Raw genomic sequence first — 27,956 nt, 5'->3', positions numbered from 1 at the left:
AGGAAAGGTAAAAGGCAAGGACAACAAAAGAAAAAGAAAAATTAGTATAATTTCTTTTTTAAATAATTTGAATACTTTTTGGACATTTACATAAACATTTAATAATTTACATTGATTATTTATATTGACATGACACGACACATCATATTTATAACTAGAGCTACTCTAATACCTATTTGCAACTTGATAATAGCTTGTAGGTGCTATGAGTCTAGACGTTTGTCGTTCAGGGCCTATCGCCGATACGTCACTTGAGTATAGATCCACCAGACGAAGAAATTTCAATAATATACTTACTGTTATTTTTTTACTCTGTGGTAAGATTTGAGTTCACAATGAGATCGCGATTAAAATGCATCAATGCGGTCAGCAGACTTACCAAAGTGGTGGATCTACCCTCCGTCGCACTAAGAGTGTGTATGCATGATTTATAATTTATAAATAATTTATTAGGACATTTATTTATACACAGATTACTTGAGAAGGTATTTATAAAATACATGAAACGTTAAAAATTAATTGTATAAATTAGCAACTGGACTACAACGTCTAAAAAGCATCGAGCAAAATGCAGTTTTGGAAATACATATTAGTAAATATAACTTTTCTTTTTTTTGTTTTTTAAAAGAAAACGTGGTCATATTTCGGTCAGTCTGCAAGTGCCGGTACTACCTACAAATAAGTACCTACACTATATAATTTCTCTAGTTTTACATTTTATTTTCTCAATAACACCAGTCGCTCACTTTTTTTACAAAGATATGTTGAAGTATTCTAAAGCATTACAATAGCTATGACTCTAAATACTTATAAACTATGTAGACCTCAAATGCAAATACTTTAATTTACATGATATGAATGTTATGTCATTAACCTCTGTTACTATTACAAAAGACATCTACACAAATCGTTTGGTAAAATTGATATATTTCACTCTAATGGTATTTTGCATTATAAATAGGCATTGATTATTACACAGGAAAAATGTCTGTTCTGATTGACATGTAAGGAAAAGTTAGATAATTTATGACGTCAATATTATTCAGGACGTATATTTGGAATGTGGATAAAAGACAAAATCATGCATATTGCACTCCAGTTGTGTTTGTACATTAGTATTCTAATATAATAAGTATTTAAATTCACTTTATAGTTTCATTCATTCTCTACTAAACGCTATAATACAAAATTATTTACACGTAAGTTTAAAATATATAGCTTTATGAAATAAATTTTTGGGATAATTTATATGTTTTGATGTAGCACATTCGAGTTTAGCGGATGACGAATTCCGGTAGTGGTCTTGCTACGCGTCTTCCGGTCAGCGAGACACATCCTCTAATGTGTACTATCACAGAGTCATGACATAAACTTGGAGCCCGCGAGGAGCCCCGATTGCCCCAGGCCCGTACTCGTGCGTAAAGTTAAACTAATTCTAGGCTTAATAACACATGGAATAACAAAGTTATATAGCGCTACACTCAGCACGTAAATTATGCTAAAACACGCTCTCGGCAGCGAGTCATCAGTCCGTTTCGCAATCAATTGTTGCTCTATATTCTTTGTACAATTTACACAAGACGCCGCCCCGACCGAAGTTCGTTCGGTTCGAAACGGTGAGTGCCGATCAGTTCGTTTCAAGAAACAGGGTCCTCCAAGAGACCGGCTCGTCATTTATTTTGGAATGTAGTCGGGATTTTGAGTTTCGAGTTCGTTTAAACCGTAAGACCTTCGGTGCGCGCCGGCGGCGGCAGCGAGGCGAGGGGGTGAGGGTGGTGCGGCGCGGGGGGCGAGGTCTGCGCCACCGGGGGAGCGTGTGCCCCGTGACTGCTCGACGACCTGTACTCCCCCTCTTCGCGCATTTGCCGACTGCGTTCGGCTAGTTCGCGTCCGCGTTCGGCCAGCTCTCGCATCGCCGCTTGTCTCTCGTCACCGCCTTCTAGTGAGGGCGGTCTCTCCAGGGGAGAAGCCGCTCCAGGGCGAGCGGCGCCGAAAGGACCGAAGCCCAGTAGACCTGGAAATTTTCCAGCTACGCCGTTTTGACCCGCGTTCTGTTGTATCACTGATATTTCGTTCAGCTAGAAGAAAAAAAATGTAAGTTTTATTTTTTGGTGAAACTAAGCATCCAAGAACTTATTTATGTGTAAAGAAGCAAAATTATTATATTACATTGTATATTAATTGTATGTATATTTACGGATATACGTATGTATGTGTGTGTTTGTGCATATGTATGTATGTATGTATATATATAGATTTCACTGGATTGGTTCACCTCTTAGCGATAAGATCGCCAGTTGTACTTTTTTGTATTTAATGTATCGCACTGTTTATTTCTTTTTTGGTGTACAATAAAGAATACTCTCTCTCGCTCTCTCTCTCTCTTTCTCTCTAAGAACGAATCTAATGATTAGGTGTGTTAGGTATGTAGGAATTAGTTTATACCTTTTGCTGCATGCCGTTGAGGAAGGGCGCAGGCAGGTACGGGTAGAATAGGTCCGGTCGCCGCAGCAGGTCGTGGGGCTCGTGCAGCGGCCGCGGGGGCAGCTCCAGAGACATTCGCCGACCGCGACGAGAAGCGCCGCCGCTCCACATGTGAGTGCCCATGTGCACCTGAATATCAATTCACAAATTATGAATTGAAGTACTATCATCTGATATGTCACTTTAGAAACTTTATAGAGAGGCGTAAATTAAAAAAATATATCGACGCTTGAAAGGCAAACGTGACTAAGCGACAATGCGTGAACTTTACAGTAGACTAATTTAAAGTTGAAATACCTGAAAAAAAAATATTAACGAATTTAGCTGTAGGATTGAAATCATTTTAATAGACCTAGAAATATTTTTTTTTTGCGCATCTTATATGATTATTGCCTATCATTTATGTACAAAGAAGTTATTGTCGCTTATTCACGTTTGCCTTTCAAGCGTCGATATATATGTCGCATCTGGACACGACAAACGCGCCATCTAGTGGGTGTGAGCCGTAACTACTCGTCAGACGTCGGCTAAGTTCGGGTGGCGTGCGTCGCTCGAGTGGAATCGAGATATTCGTTGCTGCTAAATTTTGCCCGATTATCCAACGTCCGTCCACAATGTCAAAAATTTATGAAGATATCGGTCATATTCTCCGACATATACCTATATTATTAATTGCGAAGCTTACCTTGAGGTTTCCTTTAGTAGTGAATGCCTTCTGGCAGACAGCACATCTAAAGGGCTTGTCTCCGGTGTGTGTCCTCATGTGGATTTGTAACGCTGACGACGAAGAGAAGTTCTTGCGGCACACCCCGCATAAATGCTTGGATGATGTCTGCTGCGGTGGTGGATGTGGCGGTCCGCTAGGAACTAGAAAACAAAACATTATTATTATACTAATCATAAATTTTTGAAACGATATATTGAATATTCGATATTCGAATTAAAATATATTTCAATTCGAATCAATTTAAATTTAAATATCATTAAAATATACTTGTTGAAATTCACGCTATCTCTATCACCGGTCACGAAAAATAGCCACCCACAGTCCAGTGAAAGAACCGGCGAAACGTACTAAACGAGCTAATATTTTTCTCTTAGTGTTTTATTTTTCATTTAAAACTCATATATTTATATCTTAAACAATTCACATTAATTCTTCTTAAAAAAACATTATATTGCAAAAAACTTTATATATTAATATATTTAATTAATGGATTTTAAAATTAATATAAAATATTATATCTAAACAAAAATCTATTTTTATACTTATAAATCCGTAGAATAAATCATTACATGGGTGAATAATTATTGATCATAAGCAAAAAAAAACCACGCTTGTTTAATGTTTAATGACGTTTTACGTTTGAACACTCGTTTTTGCACTCGTGCGCATTGTGGATATTATTAAGTGTTTTCTTGCGATATACCTGCTTATTGAAGTGAAAACTTCTTTAGAATCGTTGTGATTTCAAACCGGATGCAACGGAAAAAACGACAGGTAAGAGACACAAATACAAAAATGTGTAGGATGAAGCCAGCAAAGAATGAGACAGAAATATACATACTATTTAATACAGCGCCATCTGTGAGATTTTTTAATACTAACGTGTGTATGAAAGCTCTTGTAGTGAATTTTAATTTAGGATTATACGTGAAATTAAAATATCAATTCACAGAGGGCGCTACCTTACAATTATTTACTAATGACAAAATTTTACATATACTTAAGACGTTTAGGATAATTGTATTTTAATTTTGGAAGGTTTCACTTCTACCACGTGTGAATTGCACACATGTTTTTTTTATATTTTGTTGTGCATAAAATTAAGTCTTGGTGTTCATTGAATTAGGTCTGTGTCATAAAGTATAGTAATATAAATAATATTTAAAGTTTTAAAGCGTATTGTTTTATAGTGTTTTGACAGCAAAATCATATGATATAACCTAAAATTCTCATCTTATTTCTCTGTATTTTCACAAACAATATTGATATTAATTTCTATATAATAAAAGGGATATATAGTATGTTATTTAAACTTTATTTCATTACTGTTCTTGAACTTCGTTTAGTGGGCAGGCAATGTATGGAGAGTGGCCCATGTCCTTTTATATATTATTGTTTTTAAATGTGGGAATACACTAATAAGTATGGCAACACAGTTAGTTGCAGTCACAATAAAATTCCGGGCGTACGTGCACGTGTTGTACATTAAAAAAATAAATATCCTTCGCTCTGAATCTAGTTTTTATTGAAGCTAGCACCAAAATACAGACCACGCTCTAAACAGATCTCATATTTCAAAATGACAGTAGCGTCCATTCTGCCTATAACAATGTTAAATTTAGATAAAACGCAACATAATATAAATACATATTAATGAATTTGGGTATTGAAACAGAATGCAGTGTTGTTGTTTAATATTTATTTAATACGCTTTTAGTGCAAGCAAGGCAAGGCACCTACATTAGTAATGAATTCTCGAGGTGAGCTGCATGTTCGAGAACTCGATTACATAATTGATTTAATGTTTCGCGTTTAGTTATTGCAAGGGAGTGAGCGATCTTAAAACTCATGACGTTTTTGTGCTTCTGATTTGTTCAATACATTTCTAATCTTATTATTATTATTATTGCTTAGCTGGACGAGCTCACGGCTCACTTGGTGGTAAGTGGTTACTAGAACCCATAGACATCTACAGCGTAAATCCCGCCACCCAGCTTGACAGTTTTACAGTATATCGGCTGCCCCTATCCTTTAAACCGCATTACTGCTTCACGGCACAAATAGGCAGGGTGGTGGTACCTACCCGTGCGAACTCACAAGACGTCTTGCTACCAGTAAGGATATCTATTTAGAATTATCTTCCAATTTCATGGCTGGTCCCTTAATGTAGTTTTCAGTGCACCGTCCTCGCCGAATCCGTCGCTTGCGATTTAGGGCTCGACGAGTAAATTAACCCACAGACACAGCCAACTGAGTTTCTCACCGGATCTTCTCAGTGGGTCGCGTTTCCGATCCGGTGGTAGATTCTGAGAAGCAGTGCTCTTACTAGGGCCAGTGTTAGCAACACTCCCACTTTGAGCCCCGTGAGCTCACCTACACGTCAAGGCGAAGCTGATAGCATCTCAAGGCTATCAGCATAAGTAGGAAAAAAAATTGTTTGCTAAAGAGGTTCAAGTAGCTTTGTTCTTTAGTATTTAAAATAAAATATTACCACTGGGCCGTTTCGGTAAAGGCGGCATGTCGATGGATGGTGTGTGGTTCATAGGCGGTGGCACGTGTACAGGCGGAGAGCGTTTCAGGTCCAGTTTTTCGGGCGACCGCCGTTCTGGACTCTGATCCCGCCCATCCTCGCTAGAGGGCGCCCCGACGACATTCTTATCGAAGCCGGGCGGCATGTCGCGGATCTTGTGCGTTAGCATGTGTTGCTTCATATTGCCCTGTTATAAATAAATAAAACATTTTATTGCATTTAAATTTTAGATACAACATTGCGTAACTAGTCGATGATTTCTAAACAAAGGCAGATACGGCGTGTCTTGTCTGTTTCTTAATAATTATTAAAAATAAATTTCTAGCTAGTTTAAGAATAGGCAATAAATGATTCAGATATATAAATACGTAAAAATATGTATATAAATCTTGCTGAGATTTTATGGTTTGTTTCTGAATTACTAAAAGATAAGATGTTCCGTCAGTAACTTATCAGCATATAACTTTTAATAGAAACGTGCTCGAAACAAAGTAGTTCTTACTTTTTTTTATTGAATAGTATACGATTTTAATGGGATATTTTATTGCTAATGTTAAAAGCAAAATTAAATTATATAAAATAATTTTGAAATTAATTCAAAAATATTCGATGAATGGTAAAAAAACTTGATTTTAATTCAATAAAACTATCATAGTTATCGATTTAATTGCATCACTGAATTTTAATAAAATGGACATAACTGTCAAAACCATTAATCACATTATTTTCTATCTATTTGAACAAAAAAGACTGATGACATTTGGCCATTATATCCGTTATGAATAGCGCATAATGAATTAATTTCAAGCAATATCTATTTAAAACTTTATTATTTTAACGACGTTGACTGTTTAATATGCGTCTTAAGTCAGAACTTACTTAAAAAATAAGAAAGGTTACTTGTACCATGAGCACATCAAAATGAATTATTCAATTCAACTTATACGACATTGAATATTTTTTTAATATTCGAGAGTACGATGGAAGTTAACCCGTGCCGAGGTAGTGTGTTGAAAGTTTCATAATAATTTGGACTCGCTCATAGTACAGGTCGCCTTTGATGGCTAGTTTACACGGTTTAAGTGATCAGTGCTTTAGTTAGTGTAACGAGTTTACCAAACGTTGAGTAGCAAAGCCGAGCAAGTATACAAATAACATAATTTCCGCCAAATAAAAACAAAAAGCGTTTCCAATTCATTAGACCCGATCTAAAATTTATAATATATTAAACTTGGCATAGACGCCGGTCCCCGCGTTATAATAGTCGGAGCCATTAGATCAGAGTCGATTAAAAAAAAAACGTGTTAAAATTATTCAACACCAGTGAGTTGCGAGCAAATCGATGTCGTTATATATTTAATTTACACATTCATCTCGATATCTAAATTGCAATCATGATATGTGATTTTTATAACGTATAAGCATATTTCGTGTAACGTTTAGTGAACTAGCAACTCTTCAAGTTTTAACTAAGCACATACGCACTGGAGCCGTCTAAACTGGCCTTTTAACGCTAATGCGCTCATTCATACCGGATAGACGAAGGCGTTCCACAAGTCCAAAGCAGTGGCGTGCGGCGGGCGCGGTGCCCGCGTGCGTCTACCGCACCGACAACCGCCGCCACTGCTCTAGAACCACACACAAACAAACGTTATTATAGGCAAACAGATTTCTGATATCGTCTGTTGCTAAATCAAACAAATTTATTCCACATTATATGAAGCCATAAAAATTTAGCTAGTTTCGAATGATAAGCAGTAATCGATTTTTATAGTAAATTAACACAAAAAAGCAAAAAGGATTATGTTTAAGTACATAAGAATTTTGTTGCTCGTGAGCCTAATATTAGTTAGATGCATGGGAAATTAAACAAATATACCTAAGTGAAAAATTGGGAGTGCTTACTGATATGTTCATTAATATGAAGCATAATATTTTTATGGTTCTAAATAATTTGTAAGCTCGTCATAATTTGTTGCTGTTGTTGAAATGAAAATGGTTTTTTTTTTTCATTTGGCATACAAAAGATTTTTTCGTACTAATCTTTAACCGATAGTTAACTATTCAATATTTTTTTATTTATACTTATATATAATAGATAAATGCAATAATACATGAACAAACTGTACGTTTTTTGTTATTGTTAAAATGTATAATACATGATAATGAAAGAATAAAGTTTTAAATCAAGAATATATGACCGTATATTTTGTCGATAATAATTTGATTATGATTCAATAAACAATGATTCAAAGGTTAATCGTGTCATTTTAATATACGACATCGAGTCGTTTCTGTGATGCTAATAACATCAATAGGGTTTCGATCAGTCAGTAATATATTGTGATTTATATTAAAAATACATATAACATTAGATGCATCTTTTATTAGATACAATTTTAAAATAGCTAATTTGTATGCCGTTAAATTTCGTGGTCGAAAAAGCATTCTAAATTTAATGCTGTGATTATAAATTCGTGTTATTTATAATTCATTGACTAACGAAAACTCTTTTAAGCGCGATTCTTAATTGATCGATGCGTCCTATCACTCAGGCCGTGTATAAATTGATCGTTTACCAAACCTATTCCAAAAATATCCATTACAGAGGAAAATTCTGCCGTGAAGCAGTAATGCGTTTCGGTTTGAAGGGTGGGGCAGCCGTTGTAACTATACTTGAGACCTTAGAACTTATATCTCAAGGTGGGTGGCGCATTTACGTTGTGGATGTCTATGGGCTCCAGTAACCACTTAACACCAGGTGGGCTGTGTGCTCGTACACCCATCTAAGCAATAAAAAAAAAAAAACAACGATATATGAAAAAGTTTGAAATGAAATTAAACGTATCACAGCATTAGTTTTATATTCAACGGCTTCACTAATATTTTCTAATGTGCTCTGGGTACAACTTGACTGCGGATGCCAAATATCTGTCAAGAATCAAGTGACCCCGACCGGGGGTCAGAGCTGGAATTAGGTGGATTAATGACTGTTTTAAATAAGCGATACCGTCGTTTTACTGTTAGTTCAAGGTTAACGAGGTATCTTCAGTAAAAAGAGGCTTAAACTGAATATTTTGATAAGGTCGCAGTTTTAATTAAGGGCAGACTACACCTGTGGAGTACGAGATATGAGCTACTAGTTTCGTACGACTATCATCAATTGGTCATGAGAAAAAAATCGCATAAATTGGTTGATAATTGAGAAGGCTACCGCTTCCTCGTCTCTTGAATGTAGAAACTGTCAATGGTTGTTTCTAATAGAACTAGAGGTCCCGCAGTAGTCGAAATTCGACTATAATTAATTGGAATTGTAAGTTTGTACACTATTAAAGATTGTATTTTATACTTCTATAATCACAAATGTCGCCAAGACTACACTATAAAAAATATTAACAAAGACAAACAATATTTAATGTATTCTCAATTTGACAACAGACGTCAAGAACAAAAGTTTGACAATAAGTAGTATGCATGCGTGTGTGCGTCAAATACATGGTATGTAGTGTGTGTAATGTTTTCTTAATTGAATTAATGTATCTTTTATGTATTATTTAAAAAAAAATATTAGCATTGTGCATTTCTTCTCTATATTCTCTATAAGTGTGGAAAATTTCATACTCCTCGTCCGCGCAATTTTTGTAAAAAGGGATACAAAGTTTTTGCTTCACGTATTAATATATAGAAGATGAAAAAATAATGTTCTGATTCAGTTCTCGAATCCATAGTTAAGATTTCATAAATCAATATCGTTTTGGACTTTATTAAATTCGTTCATTAAAGTGTTTGTTACGTCGAATACTTAATCATTTCATGTTAGTGTTCGTCTGTAGTCGAAATTTAAACGCAATCATGAATAATTCAAAATTTTGAATAATTCTATGTATTAAATTCTATTTTGGTTTGTTATTGAAAATTTTCTTGTCGGTCAAAACAACTGTTCCATTTTTTTAAATAACACGATTGTTTGTTAATACGGCTAAAAAATGGCTAACAAAGACAGAATAACGAGTTAATGAACGTGTTTTACGTTTGCCTATTTATTATTTGTATTTAAACAAAGCAAGGTGCTTCACGGCAGAAATAGGCAGGGCGATGGTACCTACCCGTGCGGACTCACAAGAGGCCCTACCACCAGTAATTACGCAAATTATAATTTTGCGGGTTTGATTTTTATTACACGATGTTATTCCTTCATCGTGGAAGTCAATCGTGAACATTTTTTAAGTACGTATTTTATTAGAAAAATTGGTACCCGCTTGCGGGATTCGAACACCGTTGCGTCGCTAGATACGAATGCACCGGACGTTTTATCCTTTAGCCACGACGACTTCAAACCGTACGTACCTCTACGATTTGAGAATACAATAGAAGTTTATTAGAATAGAAGAATACAATAAAAGAATCAGTTAAAACGGATAAATTCAGACTTGTTATGTTTACGTTTATAAGCGTTTAAACGAACGTTTTATTATAGTTTACGAAACTGACATTACACAATGATAATGGTACCTATAATAATTGGATAAGGCACCTATTATATTTATTAATATAATATGTAGGTACATCTATATATTAATACGTGAGGCAAAAACTTTGTATCCCTTTTTACGAAAATTGCGCGGATGGAGGAGTGAAATTGTTCACAGTTATAGAGAATATAGAGAAAAAGTGCACAATTCTAATATTTTTTTTAAAATAATGCATTAAAGATACATTAAATCAATAAAGAAAACATTACACACACTACATACCATGTATTTAACGCACACACGCATCCATACTATTTATTGTCAAACTTTCGTTCTCGACGTTTGTTGTCAAATTGAGAATACATTAAATATTGTTTGTCTTTGTTAATATTTTTATGGTGTAGGCTTGGCGAAATTTGTGATTATAGAAGTATAAAATACAGTCATAATAGTGTACAAACTTACAATTCCAATTAATTATAGTCGAATTTCGACTACTGCGGGACCTCTAGTTTATATTTAATATATGCTCTTTAATCAATTCTTGCCCGTAACTCCCTCGTGATACAAAAAATGCTAGAACGGATATGTTCAGACCAAAAAAGCACCTTGAACTCGTTTCCGTTGTCGGGTTCATACATTTTAAAATTTGTGCCCCTTGTGTGGCGACGCTACATCGGACCTGGCTTTAGGATTTCGGAAAACAAATGACCGGAAAATTAGAAACTGATTTTGAAACCGGTTCTATTCTAAATATCGTCAAATATGGCTAACATCAATTGAGCGATTGTACTTTTTTATTGGATAGACGGATGAACTATCTTATGGCTCATGTATGTATAAATATTGCCGCCCACATTGAAACATGAGGTCTAAGTCACAATTGTATAGTATACGGACCACCCTTCAAGTCGGAACGCATGACTGCTTCTCAAATAGGCAGGGTGATGTTACCTCTCCGTGCGGGTTCATAATACGCTCAACTATCACGTTGTTACGGATCCTACCGATCTACTAACGGTGCTTTTAGGTACCTCAAGCACCGGTCACCGTATTCCCCGAACCCGGCGCTTGCGACGAAGGGCTCGGCGAGAAAATTAACCCATAACCACAGCCCACTGAGTTTCTCGCCGGATCTTCTCAGTGGGTCGCGTTTCCAATCCGGTGGTAGATTCTGGGAAGCGCTGCTCTTGCTTGGGCTAAGTTAGCAACACCTCCGGTTTGAACCCCGAGAGCTCACCCACATGCTAGGGCAACACTGATATATCTCAAGCGGATTCTCAAGGCTATCAGCATAGGCAGGAAAAAAAAATTATACCAAACTACCATTATAGCTGATAGCACATTCCATTTTCGTTGATGCAGCTCAAAAAAACTTCTTTCTATTTGTATACATGAACTATTGATGTTTATGGTAAATGTGAAACAAATACTGCAAATTTTCACTGCTCAATTCAATTCTTAAAAATACGTACGTATGTATCTACTTAAAAAAACTGTACGTATTATTTTTAGGCGTTCACGTTTTGCAATCTCACAATGTAAATATCAGAATTGTCACATTTAAATTATTCGTTCAATGTTTAAGTATGTAAAATTATGAACTACTTACATAATAATATTAAGTTTTATACATTTTAAACATTAAGATTCGATTACAAAACTATTAGTAGTCTTATCGATTTATTTACGTGTATGTTTCGCAACGTTCGAACGACTCATTAATGTCGAGTCCATCAACATTTTACCGTTTAGAAGGCTTTGAATATTTTACATTCAGCGTACCTTTCGTAAAATGACATATTTTTTTTAAATATAATATTTAAATCGATTTTTTATACATTTATTTAAATAAATCGATTTAATTTTATGATTGGTATTGTGAAAGCACGGTTTCGAAAAATAAAGAAACCTAGTTATAAAGCTAGTTCGAACAAGATAAAGCAGTCGATACAATGTGCAGCTTTCCTCGAGAACGGGTGTCGACGACACTTATTTTAATTGTAAATGCGTTTGTGTAAAGATAAAGCTTCTTCTGTGTATGTATTTTCGAAGAAACAAGCCTAGTATTATTATGAATAGCCAGGAAGTGTAAATATTTTCAACAATACGAAAGTGTCAACCTTTGGTACTTAAACTGCGTGATTTGATGTTTGGTTTGATTTTTGAGTAGACATTGATCGAAATGGGAATGTGTATTAATGTCGTTTCTGTAGCGTATTGTATAAGAATGTTGACAGTTTGGGTCACGATCATAATCATTTTCCCACTTGTTAACTGTTCGACATATGGTTCAATTGGCGCCACTAAGTTTATTTTTTGGCATTTTCATCGACTAGCTATATGAATTAATTAATTAATTAATTAATCCGGACAGCATCAAGGTCCGAGAAGTCGATTAGGCCTCCGTTATTATAAATAAGTAAGTAAGTTATATATAGGATAGGTATATTATATTCTTATAAACTCAAGTATCGAATAATTATATTTTTCGGTTTAATCTCGTGTTTGCTACTCAACTCATTTTTCAGAAGCTTTATTTAATTGTCAGTTTTCGTTAACCGTATTTTAAATATGACTAGATTATTATTTACGCTTTATTAATCGCGAAATGTCGGAAACTATTTAGTACTAATTAACAATAACCACATTTGCATCAGCGATTTTTTTTTTAATTGCCTTTTTAGCAGACGAGCATTCGGCCCACCTGATGGTAAGTGGTCACCGTAGCTCATGGACATCAGGGCAATGCCAGGGGCAAAGCCAAGCCGCTGCCTACCATTAAGTACTCTCTCTCCGCAAGCCTCGTTTGAAGAAGGACATGTCATAGCGCTCGGAAAACACCGTGGAGTTTTTTGAATTTAGTTTTTTGGAAAATCAACTTTTTATAATTAGCGGAGTTTCAGTAGCCAATGTCTAATTTAATTCTAGCTTAATAGGTTTTTTGGGCATTAAATTTGATTTCTAAGTGTCACGCGTGTGTTGTTATTAAGTAGCTATAATCGAGTCAAAATATTTATGGAACAGGATGTTTTGAATAATTCAATGCGGTCCACATTATGACACGCATTTACGTCATAACGTGCATGAATCAAAAAGTTAATTAAACCGAACTGAGCGGCATACTCATAGGCTCTAAACTAAGCCGGCGCCGTCGTAAATAACCTATATTTTATTGATAAGACCCCTGGACACTTTCTGTGATATACGAAAAATGTTACATTGTCAAACATAAATAATCTTTTTATGACGAGAAGCGTAGGCAAAGGCTCAAGGATTTATAAGTTATAAATATTTTACGACGTGAATTAATATTCCGATCGTTTTCGGTGACGTTGTTTTTATGAGTTATCATTTTGTGGTGTCTAAATGGAGCCTCACAAGCGAACGGTTTTGAAATATTGACCGAACTCAGAACAAAACCTGAATCAATATATAGATCCTTAACAACCATTATTTACGGTTTCAAATATTAAATTAATTCATTTAGTCATCACATAATGCGATATTTTGTCGACCAATAAAGGATTCAGATTAAGAATTATATGCTTGTATATTAAATTTTAAAGTTTTTTGTCTATGTTATTATAATATGTGTGAACTTTTTAAATAATTTGAAGAGAATTTTTAATAGGATCAGAAACCCAATTCATGTTTTATGTAAATAAAGGAAACACCACATATATAATATATTAAGTAGAGCGTTGTCATTGTTCCACTAACACTAGATGAAATTTTATTTAAAGACTATATGATTGTTATGGAAATATCAAAATGAAACGAAATGAGGACTTCGTTGATCTGTAAACTGTTTGTTGTGTTGTGTTGTGTCAAATTGTTTGTTTTTCAAATTTAGTCTACGTAGGTTTGTTCAAATTGTTCATTTGTTTGTTCAAATTTAGTCTACGTAGGTTTAATTCGATGTTGTTAATAAAACGTAGGCACTGACTTAGAATAGTTATAAACAGCATTTAACGTTTTGATTAAATAGAAATAAACGGGCCTACAAGTTTGTGGAGATCGTCAATTACCGACTTACTCGACATTGTCTGCGACGTAAGCTACAACGGCTAAAACTAACAGCCGACAAGACGAGCCGAATACTGACTTGTAATTGCTGCTTGCAATATTAATGTACTGAAACTTGGACGAAATGAAAGCCGGCGCACGGAGTCGGGCGTCCGTAGAAGAGACGCTTGTCCATGTCTCCGGTTTATCTTGGAATTCGAGAACTCGCTTATTTCGTTCGTGTTGTTTCTCAAACACGATCTATTTGCATCTTGTTCCTTTGCATGCATTTATTTGGTGTAGAACTACAGATATCTACTTGATATCGACAAATTTTATTAATACTACTCAGACTAGACGATTTAAAACTTATCAACTCTAATTATCAATGGTTTCTGTAGATATACTGGTAATAGGGAAAAATGTCGTAAACATATACAGTTGCTATTAGCGTAACAAACACAGGGTAACTTGGCAGGAGGCCAAAAACGTTTAAACCGCTTTGGTTGTGTTAGTGAAAATGATGGTGATGCATAGATAAACAACGTGTATTATCGACTTGCATCTTGTCAACATATATAAAAGATTTATTGGTTATTTGTATGCTTATTTTATATGAAGCGGCAAAAAATACATACCTTAGTGGAAAATCCGCGTTCACATACGGTGCACTTGAAGGGACGTTCTTTAGTGTGGCTGCGGTAATGTATTTCGAGCGCAGAGTTGCAGGCGAATGTCTTGTAGCAGATGCTACACGTAGTATTGCCACGCACTGCACACAGATAAATCAATACTCAAGTTAATATCGTTTTATGTTTTTAATTCTGGTTTACTCGGGTGTCAGCGTTAATAAGGCGTTGTTATCTTCTCAACAGTTAGGTTCAAGCGCCCGGGGAAGTGTGTAGTTAGTCGAACATTAAGGAAATTTATAAGGAGTAAGGTTTCTGGGCGACCGGGGCGGACAAAAATATAATATCCCGCTATCGCATACCTGCGGGAGGAAACGCGAGTCCGAGTGGGCTGAAGGGAGATCCTCCGAGAGCACCGAGCGCAGCGAGAGGTGTTGGCGGTGACGGCAGCGGCGAGTGATGCGGCAGTCTCGGCGGCGTTGATGGCGTAGACATCGTTGGAGACGGCGGAGAAGTCCTCGCACTCCGCCCACTCTCCGAACCTGTCGCCGATGGGAGGGAAGCCGTTGTGGTGATAGTTTTTAATTCGCTTTCGGACGCCGAGGCGCAGACGGAGAGCGGCGAAGTTCGACGATCCTTCAAGTCTGAGTCGTCGTCGAACTCCCGAATGGCGGGCTCGCGCTCGTCCCGGCCGCTCTCATCGTCGGTCCCGCAGGAGTCCGCCCGTCGGTCGCCGGGAGTGCTTGGAGTAGGAAACGAAACGGGAGGGATGGAACTATAAGGAGAGTAATCGCTGACGTCAGATCTAATATTAAATAATTGTGAGCTATTAGAATCAATGTCGCGGAAATGTTCATATGGTGCGTTCAGGCGACTGCTTGTATGTAGCCGTACGTGCTGATGTAATGAATTAGGATCAGAAAATTTCTTGTGACACACAGGACATTGATGGAGAATTTGAATTTGAGGTTTAATTCTATGTACGCCCATATGCGTTTTTAAATTTCCTTTGGTCGTAAAAGCACGACCACACAATTTACATCGAAACGGCCTTTCACCTGTATGCGTCCGATAATGCATTTGTAAAGCACTTTTGCAAGAAAGAACTCTATGACAGACGACACACTCATTGGGATCCGATAGCTTATTGTCTATATTATCAACCATTTGCTGCAGTTTTGACGTTTCAGATGTTTTGGTTATTTCTATTAGACTTTCCCAGGAATTATCGTTGCTGCCGGGGCGTGGTAAGAGCGCATTATAAAATAGTGGGTCACGTGATAGATCTACGTCAACGACATTTTGGACGTTGTTGAGAACAGGACACTGTGTGAATGGAGTTAAGCTACCCGAAGATAAGCTGCTAGGTGGAGATTGAGGAAATAAGGGATACGTAGGAAAAGTACGAAGACCCGTTGCTATTGAAATTGGCCCAGATATCGGTGAATTCTTACTTGAGAGATTTTCCGGTTGGTCGGGGTCCGGCTTCACATGCGGACTCTCTCTGCCGATTTGATCTTCGTTGCTATACTTTGAGTCCATGCTGCAGTCATCGTAAGGTGAGGTCGATGGATACCGATCTTGTTCCGTTTCTTGTGCCAAATCAGTTTCCTCGGGTTCACGTTTCGGAGACACACGGTCAGCTTCTTCAAAACTAGAATCTCGTTGACTCTCCTCATCTTGAGGTTCACATTTAAATAAATCTTGCGCTGATCGAGCGGGACTCGGTGCAGATGGTTTGCTAAGATCTGCAGGAGCATCTTGTTCTTCCCGCATTGCAAAGAGTGGGTGCGGAGGCAGAGGTTTGTCACTAAGTGGGCGAGGCGGAAGTAAATCATGATGTGATGGTCTATATAGTGGCAAGCTTGGCGGGAAAGGGGCCGGTGCACCCGGAGGAAACTGTAGTGGGTGGGGCGGCATGCCGGGAATGGGTCCCGGTGACAATTGTGCTAATAGAGGTGGATGATACTTGTCCAAATGCTCCGGTACAGGATTGGGATTCATCTTCACGTGTGGAAACTTAGCGGTATGTCTTTGAAAATGCACTTTTAAATTTCCTTTGGTAGTAAATCGTGATCCACATACGTTGCATTTGAAAGGTCGTTCACCTGTATGAGATCTGATGTGAATTTGTAGGGCAGAATCGCTTCCAAAAACTTTTCCGCAATATCGACAGCGATGCTTGAAGAATGGTTCGTTACGTCCTCCCGATTTTCCGTCGTATGGCGACATCTTGCCCGATTTCCGGAAGGCTAATTCGTCAGCAAGATTATTTGCCAACAAACCTTGCGATGCATTGTCTAAAACTTCTTGCGCTCTTTTTTGTAACATTTCCAGTGTGTTAGGTTCATTGAGAGACGGCGGCGGATCGTTATTTGTAATGATAGTAGAAGCTAACGATGAAGATATGGAGCTATAAGGCGGGTGTGTCATCATTGACGGAGACGAGGTTGGAATTTTTGGAACAGAGATTGGTTCCGATTTTGGTGTTAGGTGCGAATGAGTGGAGGGTAGGTTCTGACTAGCGGGGGGAGTGGGTGCTGCAGGAGTTGGCTCCCTTGGGGGACGAGGCGGCGACGGTGATCGAGCGATAGGCACAGGCGCAACCGGCTCCGGTTCGCTCGGCGGTGGGCTTGATTGGTGGTCTTCTTTTCGTCGTGTAAGCGAAAGCTGATTTTGAAGTTGACGTATAAGTTGTAACTGAAACACTTGTTGGTGTTGTAATGTAAAAAGTGTGCTTTGTAAAACGGCCAGTTCATGTAATGCAGCTTCATTGTCAGTGTTATTGGCCAAGGCCGTCGCGGCAAACTGTGCTACAGCGACTTTAGTGTTTTGCAGGGCTTCGAGTGTGACGTGGCCGGCGACTGGGAAAGGTAGCCCGACCGGCGGAACGTCCGCTTCCGGTACCTCCGCTTCGCCGTCCTCGAGGCTGTTGTTATTCTCGGCATCTTGTCGATGTCGTCGCACCTGATCTAATTGTTTATTGGGACCGTCCATCTCCTCGTCGCCGGATACAACCATTTCTTCGGGGTCGGAGTGCATTCTTTCCTCACCCATCTGCATTGCTTTTTCATCGCAAACGCGTTTGTGGTAGAGGAACTCGTGCAAGCTCTCGAACTGTTCCTGACACCTTGGGCACATGTGGGCCTCCGGTCTATCTCTCGCCTCGTCCGTACCATGATGGATGTCATCTTCTGAACACGACCCGGAACTTTCACCTGTAACAAATGATTTTTTTTTATTACAAATTTTATGACATAAGAAAAACAGATTTGTGATGTGTTTGTGTGTATTTGTGTGTCTCGGTTTGAGGACTTTTACTTTTATACATTTATTGTAAAGATTATGCTATTAAGTGGTCATATATGGAGTCCATAGACATTACTATATAAAGGCCGATATCCACCTTGAGATAAGGGCTTTATATGTCAGTTGTATCGTATAACAATTCTCCTAATTTTTTAACTAGAGATCATTGCTGTTTTACAGTGAATATAGGCAAGGCAACCTGAATAAGCTCACAAGACACCCTACCATCAATAAAACGTAAGAGTTTGTAAGGCAATGTAATATTATAAGTACCTATAGTAAATTCTGTCCGTCATTGTGTATGTTTAGTTTAATTAACATTTCCTAAAAACGCACATATTATTTATAAATATTTAATAAAGCTATACACATTTCGAATTTTAAAATTTCATTCTTCTCTACCTATAAAATTACTAAAAGATATAAAATAATTTAATTTACGATTTTATATTTTAATAGGTATAATGACAGCAAAACTTGAGTTGCATAACAAGATTCGCATACACTTTGTATCATGTATACAGATACATATACCTAAAACTTGAAAATTTTAACAATAATTTTTAACAACAAAAAATCTCGTAGACAGTAGATAAATTTATAGTTTAATGGCCGACTAATTTTAAATATGTTCGTGCTAATTTTAATTTTTACATTAATTTCTTGATTAGGTATATTAATTACGTAAAAGACACAAGTAAAATATTTGATTAAGAAAACCCGCTTGATGGTGGGAAATACTTTGGTAGGAAAAATAAAATGTTTGTTCATTTTCTTGCACGTGTTCATAATATAATAAAATTATGTGCATAATCAAACAAAAAGTCATTACATAATTGCCGCAAACCTTATAACTAACGAATACAGTACATTTTTGCGTGTTCCGCCTACTTGCCAATAGATGTCGCTACATGTTTGTTAGAAAAGCAATACGTTCCATGGCCAAATGACAAAAACCGAATTTGTTATGAATTTGTTAGACATTTATAGACTACTGGCTGGTTTCGATGAAATTTTAAAGTTTTTCCATATTCTACAGATAGATTAACGTACAATGGTGTATCGAAGCTGCTAAAACAAACATGTGGAATGATACTAAGTACATAAGATGGAAATAAAAAAATAAAAAAAAATAAAAATTGTACGCGTCGTTTCGAAAAGTGTCTATTATAAATTATAACATGGAGGTTACAATTGAGTCTTAGATTTAAATCAATGGAAGGTGAGGTGTAGATACGCTGTCTATAATCGTGTATCTGTTCAATCAGCAATTATAATATATGTACTGAAAAAAAAACAAGATATAACTAATTGGCTACTTTCAACGGAAATTGCTTTGAGCGCTTTGAACATGATACTTAATTTAATATTGTGAAATTACACGCTTACGCAGTTACGACACATGAAATATTAACAAGCTATTATTAATATTTATTTTAGCCATTAACGTTTAGCCTGATTACATCATTTGCTTTTCAGTTTTGGTTTTAAATAGAACAGATGATAATTATTTAATTTGAACATATTTAATAAATAAATTAAGCGGTCAAACGTGAATTAAAAACAATACCTTCTAAGAATTATATTCAGTTTTCGCGGTAGTTTCGCGTTTTGTATTGTCATTACATTATTTCCGACCTATCGAATACTTAACATAAAATTTTTTTGTTCACAGACGCTGACAACGTAGTAGAAAATACATATTTACTGATATTCGTTTATTTCCGATTGATCCGAATGTAAGGTTATTATTTTCATGTTTATGCATTTTCGTATGCACGTGCCTACATTAGCCCTCTAAGCCGACAGGCCCATCTGCTACTGAGAAGTTACCGAGGTCCGTAAATAACATTATCAAAATGCCACCTTACTTGGTTTTTTTATGATTGAAAGATTACTGGTGGCCCGGAGGCCTTTCCAGTTTCACCAGGACAGGGGGGCGAGCAAAGGCTCAGCCAGGAGGGGTGGCTGGAGGGGAGGGGATAGCTGCTCTAGCGTCTCGGAAGGAGACCTAACAACTCAAGAGCAACTGCTTCGCGAATGAATCTACTACCGGATCGGAATCGCGACCCGCTGAGAAGATCCGGCCAGAAGCACAGCGAGCTAATGCATGGATTAGGTTGCACGTCAAGCTCTTTGTCGAGTTCCATGAGTACTGTTACCGGGGTCCCTAATCTTGCTCCTAGTGTTAGAGCTGAAGGCGTCTAGTGCAAAGGTTATTGGATCTGATGCATCCGTAAGGACATGAACCTTACTTGTCTTCAGTCTCCATTTTATTATAGATGGCTTTTTTATTTTTTATATAGAACGTATGACAGCAACATGACAGACATGTTGTGTTGTATTCACACAATACAATTATCACGATACTCCCTACACGGATGTCATTGTTAAAACATAATTTGATTCCTTTTAGGCGGCCGTTCGTCGTTCATAGACGTATGTATGTTAAGTACGTATTTCCTTAGAAATATCGGATTGAATAGAAATATAGGATTTGGATCGCGGTTGATGTTCCCATTAATTCCACGTGCGCTTCGCAGACGGCTTGATGCATTGATGGACTTTAGCATCGCAGGTTTCGTCAAACGCGTGACACTATATGTACCTTAAAGAGTAACCATAATTTAAAAAAAAACAAAATTGGGCGTCATCTAAAACTTAGTACACAGTCAATTTAAAACATAACCGCTGTGTTAGAAGGTCCTAAATTGGTAATTTTTGTTCGTTATATATTGCTGTTCGGATGTTCATTCTTCCCCATGACTCTAACCAAATTATACGTCCATCTCATCTGTTGCCTGCTTATATTGTTATCCCCGATTCGAGATAAACATTCCAATCTTCGGCTCTATCTATAATAATTTCTACTGCAATACATTGGGCTCCCTCAATTAAACTGGCGATTTCAGAAATCAAATGAAAAAACACGGCTATTTCAGTATCAGGCTGCTTCTGTCTTTTTTCACTTACATATTTTGTTTTAACTTTAAAGTTCTTAACTATAGCTTTATAAGAACAACAGCAGTTCAAAATCCATGCGAAATATAGAGAACGATTTCAGAAACTGACCATAATATTTACTTCAATGATATAATAAATCTATATATATAAAAATGAATTGTTGTTCGTTAGTCTCGCTAAAACTCGAGAACGGCTGAACCAATTTGGCTAATTTTGGTCTTAAATTATTTGTGGAAGTCCAGAGAAGGTTTAAAAGGTATATAAATATGAAAATGCTCGGAATTAAATAAAAATAACAATTTTGTTTTTCCTTTGATGTGTCCCCCATCGGACGGATACCTTTAGTCTTTTATTTATCGATTGAGGCACTACGAAGTCTGCCGGGTCAGCTAGATTCCAATATTCATATATTTATAAATAATCGGTGAACGATAAGCTCTTCAACAACCGAGAGAAATAAGACTATGGCAAAATATTACTGTTATTTACTCAAAAGATACGGGTTTGCTACCCCGGAATTCTTGGGCTAGTATTTCCCCATGATCAGTTCGTAGCATGTGAAACAACGTCCTAATAGTGATCGAGTTAAACAGTGATATTTATTTACGTTGTTGCGTCTTTGCGTTAACATATATGAAGTTGTGGCGAAATTCGACTATAATTAATTGGAATTGTAAGTTTGTATGTACCCTATTATGATTATATTTTATACTTCTATAATCACAAATTTCGCCAAGACTACACTATAAAAAATATTAATAAAGACAAACAATATTGAATCTATTGTCAATTTGACAACGACGTCAAAAACAAAAGTTTGACAATAAATAGTATGCATGCCTGTGTGCGTCAAATACATGGTGTGTAGTGTGTGTAATGTTTCCTTTATCGATTTAATGTATCTTTTATGCATTATTTTAAAAAAATATTAGCATTATGCACTTCTTCTCTATATTCTCTATAAGTGTGGAAAATTTCATACTCCTCCGTCCGCGCAATTTTCGTAAAAAGGGATACAAAATTTTTGCTTCACGTATTAATATATAGATTAACGGCCGTCTGATGTAGTGGTAAGTGACATGGTCACTACACAAGGGGGTCGCGGGTTCGAATTCCGCCAAGGGAGGATATTTGTATGATAAATATAAATGTCTTTTCCAGGGTTATGGATGTATCTTAAATATATGTATGTGTATAATAAAAATCTTACATTTATTTCCGTTATCTGGTACCTGTAACACAAGTTCTTTACGAACTTACCACGGGACCAGTTAACGTGGCGTGATTGTTAGTAAATATTTATTATTTATTATTTAATTTTAAAGAAACGTTTATTGTTTTTGTTTAATTTAAAACACTCGATTAGAATGCAGACTATAATTATGATGAGTATCATAAAGAAATAGAGTACTGACGGTACAGCAATGTATGATGTTACAAAGCAGTGATTATTTCTTCCTCGAAAGACAGACAGGTTATTGTATTGTAAATGAGACTTCTACCTAAAGTATTAAGATAGAGATTGGCAATGGCGTTGCATTGTCTATGAGGTCCGATGATCACTGAACATTGGATTCGTTTGCCAATTTAGGCAATCAAAAAAAAAACCCAAGACCTGTATTTTTTGAGACTTTCCCATTATCAAGATTAAGTTTTATTGATTGTTTTATTACTTGAAATGCCTACAGACTCACATGTTCATGTGACTTATTATTTATTATACGTCCGGAGTGTATTAGATATAGGTAAAATCGTAAGCTACTTAATGTTACTCTGAATATGGAGTGGTGGGAACGACATAGGACCCTTAAAGGTCCAAGAGTCGATCATATAACATAGATGATAAGCCTCGCAAGAAATAATAATCAAATGTTGTTCTATTGTGGTTTTCTTCTGCGTCGCTATACCCTTGGCAGAGCGATCGGGGCCTTTAAGCTTATTAGTCTACATAAGAAAAATTTAATAAGGTTTATAACTATAAATTGCCAACTATTTTTCTAGTTTCGTATTATAATAATTATTATTCGAAATTCATATTATTATGTATATCTATTTCCATAACATAATTTTGTTGAGTTCGTTAGAAAAAAATTAAGTGTTTTTAGATTTATTTCATTTGGAAACTATTAAATTATTTATATCATTTTATAGATAGAGTAGAATCCGGCTAAAATCTTTTAAGTTGCAATTTTGATGCGATTAAATACAGTTTTGTTTTCTTTTTTTAGAATTGCTAAATTTTATTGTTTTTTTCTTATTACAAACATCAATATTCATATCACTTTTCGACTTTTTTTAAATGTTAATTATATTGATTTTGTTTTAAACAACACGCACGCTTTTTTTTAATGTCGGTTAAGATATATGGCATCACATACCATGAGATATAAAACTCATTTAATTATATTCATGTTACTGTACAGGTACTGATTTAAAATGCTTTGTAAATTATCAGTGTTCTAATTTCAATTTTGGAAAAAAATAAGTCCAGAATTTCTTATTTACGGATTCTCCATTCTTTTCGGCGGAGAAACTGTTGTTGTAGTACACCTGTAAGGAAACCTTCGAAGAAAGCGCCAAAAGCGGTGCGTATTTTCATAAATTGAAGTATTTCATTTTTTCCTACCTATGCTTAGAAATAGCCTTGAGAGGCTATTTCAGCTTTTCTTTAACGTGTAGATGAGCTCACGGGGCTCAAACCGGGAGTTTTGTTATCACTGGCCCTAGCAAGAGGAGTGCTTCGCGGAATCTACCACCGTATCGGAAACGAGACCCACTGAGAAGATCCGGCGAGAAACTCAGTGGGCTGTGTCTATGGGAGGTATTTAATGTAATCAATGATAGTTAAAGCGAGCGTATGCGAAATTCACAAGTACTTCTTAAGGAAGCTTCCGAATTCTAAATAACTGAAAATATTTTTTTTTGGAAATTCATACTAACTTACTCAAACACAAAACGTCAGCCCGCTGAGTTTCTCGCCGGATCTTCTTAGTGGGTCGCGATTTCGATCCGGTTGTAGATTCTGCGAAGCACAGCTCTTGCTAGGGCTAGTGTTAGCAAATTCTCTAAGGTTGAGCCCGTGAGCTCACCTACCCGTCGGGCGTAGCTGGAATACACTCCGCTGCTCAGTTTGATACTTGGTAAGATTCTAAACTTTATTATGTTATTATCATTATCAAATTATTATTTTGATAATGCAGTAAATATCTTCATGATCACTTCTACGTAATGATAAGTAATTCGTGAAATCAAATAAAGAAAAGTATTTCTGTAGATAATATTTTAAAGCACATATTTTCTAGTGCAGTGTATATAAACATGTTCCAGGAACTTATTTACTTTTCGTTTATTATAAACTTTGCAAAAAATTGTGTTACGTATTCTGCGGTTTTTTTTTAAGTACTCGACGCAAACACTGCTTTAGCTTCGATAATATTGGAATGTCAAAACGCGATGTATAAACAACAATTATGTCAAATTATGATTAGATTCAATTAAGATTTTGATGAATATAAAGTAGATGTAGCTACGAGTATACACGTACATAATCGAAACGTCGGAAATTATATTATATAATAATAATATATAATATATAAATACAATTTGAGATTGACTAGTTGTATTTAATTAGGTATGCCGATGTTCTGAAGATTTAAATCGCAATGACAAGAAAAAAATTACAACGAAATTGTATCATGGTGGTATTGTGATTTTACTGGTGGTAGGACCTCTTGTGAGTCCGCGCGGGTAGGTACCACCACCCTGCCTATTTCTGCCGTGGAGCAATTATGCGTTTCGGTTTGAAGGGTGGGGCAGCCGTTGTAACTATAGGTTCTCGAGACCTTAGAACTTATATCTCAAGGTGGGTGGCGCATTTACGTCATAGATGGCTATGGACTCCAGTAACCACTTATCACCAGGTGGGCTGTGAGCTGGTCCACCCACCTAAGCAATAAATAAGAAAAAGATAGAAAGTAATAATTTATATTTGTGGCAATGTTAGAACGTTTTTATTCGTTAGATCAACGGAAGTGCTGTGTCTGTTAAATTAAATAAATAAAAAAATTCACTTCAGTGGGCCCTTCGAAAAATCGATTCGGCCCGAATTCCTAAGCGAGTTCACAGCTTTAAAAAAAAATGCAACCTGCATATCTTTGCTTATCAGCTCCATAAAACTTTCACCAGTATAATATTTTAACTATCCACATATTATTTTTACCTACTAGTCATTTTAATGCACCATTCGAAAGTATCGTTCATGAATATTCTTGTTTAAATAAGCATTTTTTTGTTACCGGTTATGACGTTACTAAAATCGGGCGAACATCGAACACGCCGAGTTTCCGTAATCTCCGATAATATTGCGGCAGGGGATTAAATGTCGCATTTGTAGCGGGATGCCGGCGAGTTAAATACTTATTTGTTAAAGAAGGATTAGTAGTGTCTGTTTGTTGGTATTTGACTGGAGATTTCTGTTGTGGTGAGCAGCGGTCGGTTCAAAGGCGGGACTGCGGTGTGCCAGGGCCGCACGTCTGCCGCTGCCTTACGCAGAATTTACGAAAAAAAAAAACTAATTTCTAAAGTGTCATTATATCCTCAAATAGCCCGCCGCTGTGTATTCAACGCCAAATAATGTTCAAAGTTTATACAAAATACATTTTAGATGTCGTTGCTATTGTAATTTTTCAAACCAGTGAAAATGTATTTTATGTTCAGAAATATAGTTTTGAGTAATGCATGTCTCCTTCGGATGAAAGTTTAATTGCGGTCGCTCGATCATTTTCTTTTATTCTACTTCAGAATTTAATAGGTACTCGAAGCACCTGCAGCGATGTATTAATTAGCTGTAAATAAATATTGGGTAATAATAAAGTTATTTAATATGCGGTTTCGATCTACATACAAGAATGCTTTTAAAATATTTCAATTAGAGGTTCGAAATGGTCGTTTATTAATCTTTTTTTCTGAAGTCTATAATTTATATGTTAACAGTATTAGTATAATTCATTCAAGGTTAATGAACGCCGATATGAATATCGATCTTTCATTTTACTTAGAAATGTAACCTGTTCTGCTTTTTTTTAAACAACTTTTTGAAATTTATTAGTCGAACAAACAAACAGTCAATGTGTATTTCATAAGAATATGAATAGGTAGGTTATTTCAATCGTTAGTAGAATAAAATGACCATAATAAATGTTTTATAGAGAACTCGTAAAACTGGCAACAGAACGATATCTGGGTCCGTGCGGCAGCCATTATAATAAAATTTGACAGCTCTTTATTCGACTTTAATGAAGGCATTCCAATTTCATATTAGGAAATAATATCGACGAATAAATAACATATTTAAATTCTATTAATCCAGTTTTAAAGTCATAAATTGAAAACGTTAATGAGCGATGATAACTTTCAACGCTAACAAAATACTTTTCAATTGACTATACCCGTTATAGATCGGTTAATTGAAACAAAATAAAAATATCTAAAATTCGTGATTAATAATCGGAACCGGAACAGGAAGTTGAAACAAACATTATTCTCTCAGTTTAAAAATAGATCAAGTACATAATCAGTATAATATTAATATGTATGTGGAACTAAATAAAAATATTTGAAACGTTCCCAGATACTGATATGAGTATGTGTCAATTTAAATTAGACTAAAAATATCTTAGTCACTAATTTGCAAAACTGATTTAAATAAAATATTTACATAGAAATAATTAAGGAGCTTTTAAATAAATAAATAAAAGGAAATAAAAGATACAAGTCAAAAGGATTGGGCCGTCGCTCCGTGTCAACTGCTTAGTGAAAATTGAGGTAGGTAAGTTTTGTTCCACAGAAGGGCGAGGGGAAGACGTTTTCCTTTTTAATTCTTAAGGTGTAAAAAAATTTCAACTAAATCAAAGTTATATGTTTTGAAATTTTGAAGAGAACAATATGAAATATTTGTGTATTTCTCCAGATAATTCTTGGTCATCATGAAAATATATCAAACATTCAAAGCTTATTCGTATATTTACAGCTTGTTTCTTTGTTCGAATTGCCTGTTATAAGTATTAATTTACTGAAACTTTTAAAATGTTTGCGCAAAATGTAAGTACTATTTCGAAAATTGTACACTTTAAAGTAGGCAAGAAAATACACTGAAGATTGTTAAGAATAAAAGTAAATTCAATCATTTTACTGAATCATCTTAGTTTTGTTCTATAGCAAAATGAAAATTGTAGGCATATCAGTTCTCCTTATTTTAATAAATGGTCGATATACTGTATGTCCCGATTTTCAATTTAGTTTGTAATCAAAAAAATTACGTAAATACATTATTTTTTACGGTACCTGGATAAACTGGTAAAACTTTAAAATTTGTTGTGTTAAAGAATTTTAAATTCACTGCACTGTACTCACCGCGCCGGTGAGAAATTTTATTGCTCACTTTCCGATGAACAACGAAATTCAAAGTGGCTAATTGAAACATTTTTAAATACCAAATAAAAAGCCGAATTACACCGTAATAAATATTCCGCATAATATTCTTATTCACTGGTCCTCACTCCAACGAGTGTGTGTGTGATGAGTAGATGTGTCGTGGTGGATGTTCGGTAGTGAGGAGGTTGTAAGTACCGATGGAGACGCGGCGGACGCAGGCTGGCTTAACGCGCGGCATGTTGTGGCCTCAGCGCGGGTGCATGGCAGGAGCAGGGAACACTCGCGCGCGGAGCCCTCTACTCGGCTCGGTCGAAGTACGATGCGTGCGGCGGTGTCGGCGTGCGGCCGGGCACACCATTCGCCATCTGAAGCGGGACTGAGCTTGAGGCGGCGGCGGGCGG

General features: G+C 36.1%; 1 protein-coding gene across 5 annotated transcripts; it reads right to left on the bottom strand.

The window, feature by feature from the left end:
* Window positions 1–32: 32 nt before the first annotated feature.
* Window positions 33–27,956, bottom strand: LOC101745629 (homeotic protein spalt-major). Of its 5 annotated transcripts, none has more exons than XM_012694495.4 (9): window positions 27,751–27,956; window positions 16,305–18,068; window positions 15,213–15,392; window positions 14,860–14,993; window positions 7,274–7,369; window positions 5,703–5,928; window positions 3,170–3,351; window positions 2,446–2,613; window positions 33–2,078 (listed from the first exon to the last, which is right to left on the bottom strand). In XM_012694495.4, exons 1-9 carry the CDS (start codon window positions 27,791–27,793, stop codon window positions 1,716–1,718), a joined length of 3,156 nt encoding a protein of 1,051 aa, XP_012549949.1. In that variant the 5' UTR covers window positions 27,794–27,956; the 3' UTR covers window positions 33–1,715. The 5 variants fall into 5 exon arrangements, with proteins under 5 accessions (XP_012549949.1, XP_062524217.1, XP_012549950.1 ...); XM_062668233.1 differs by having other exon boundaries at window positions 7,274–7,311; window positions 14,868–14,993; XM_012694496.4 differs by lacking the exon at window positions 7,274–7,369.

Source organism: Bombyx mori, chromosome 4 (genome assembly GCF_030269925.1).
Source record: "Bombyx mori chromosome 4, ASM3026992v2".
In the NCBI taxonomy this organism is placed as follows: Eukaryota; Metazoa; Arthropoda; class Insecta; order Lepidoptera; family Bombycidae; genus Bombyx; species Bombyx mori.
Note: the sequence above shows the minus strand (reverse complement) of the source record. Positions and strands in the feature narration are given on the sequence as shown.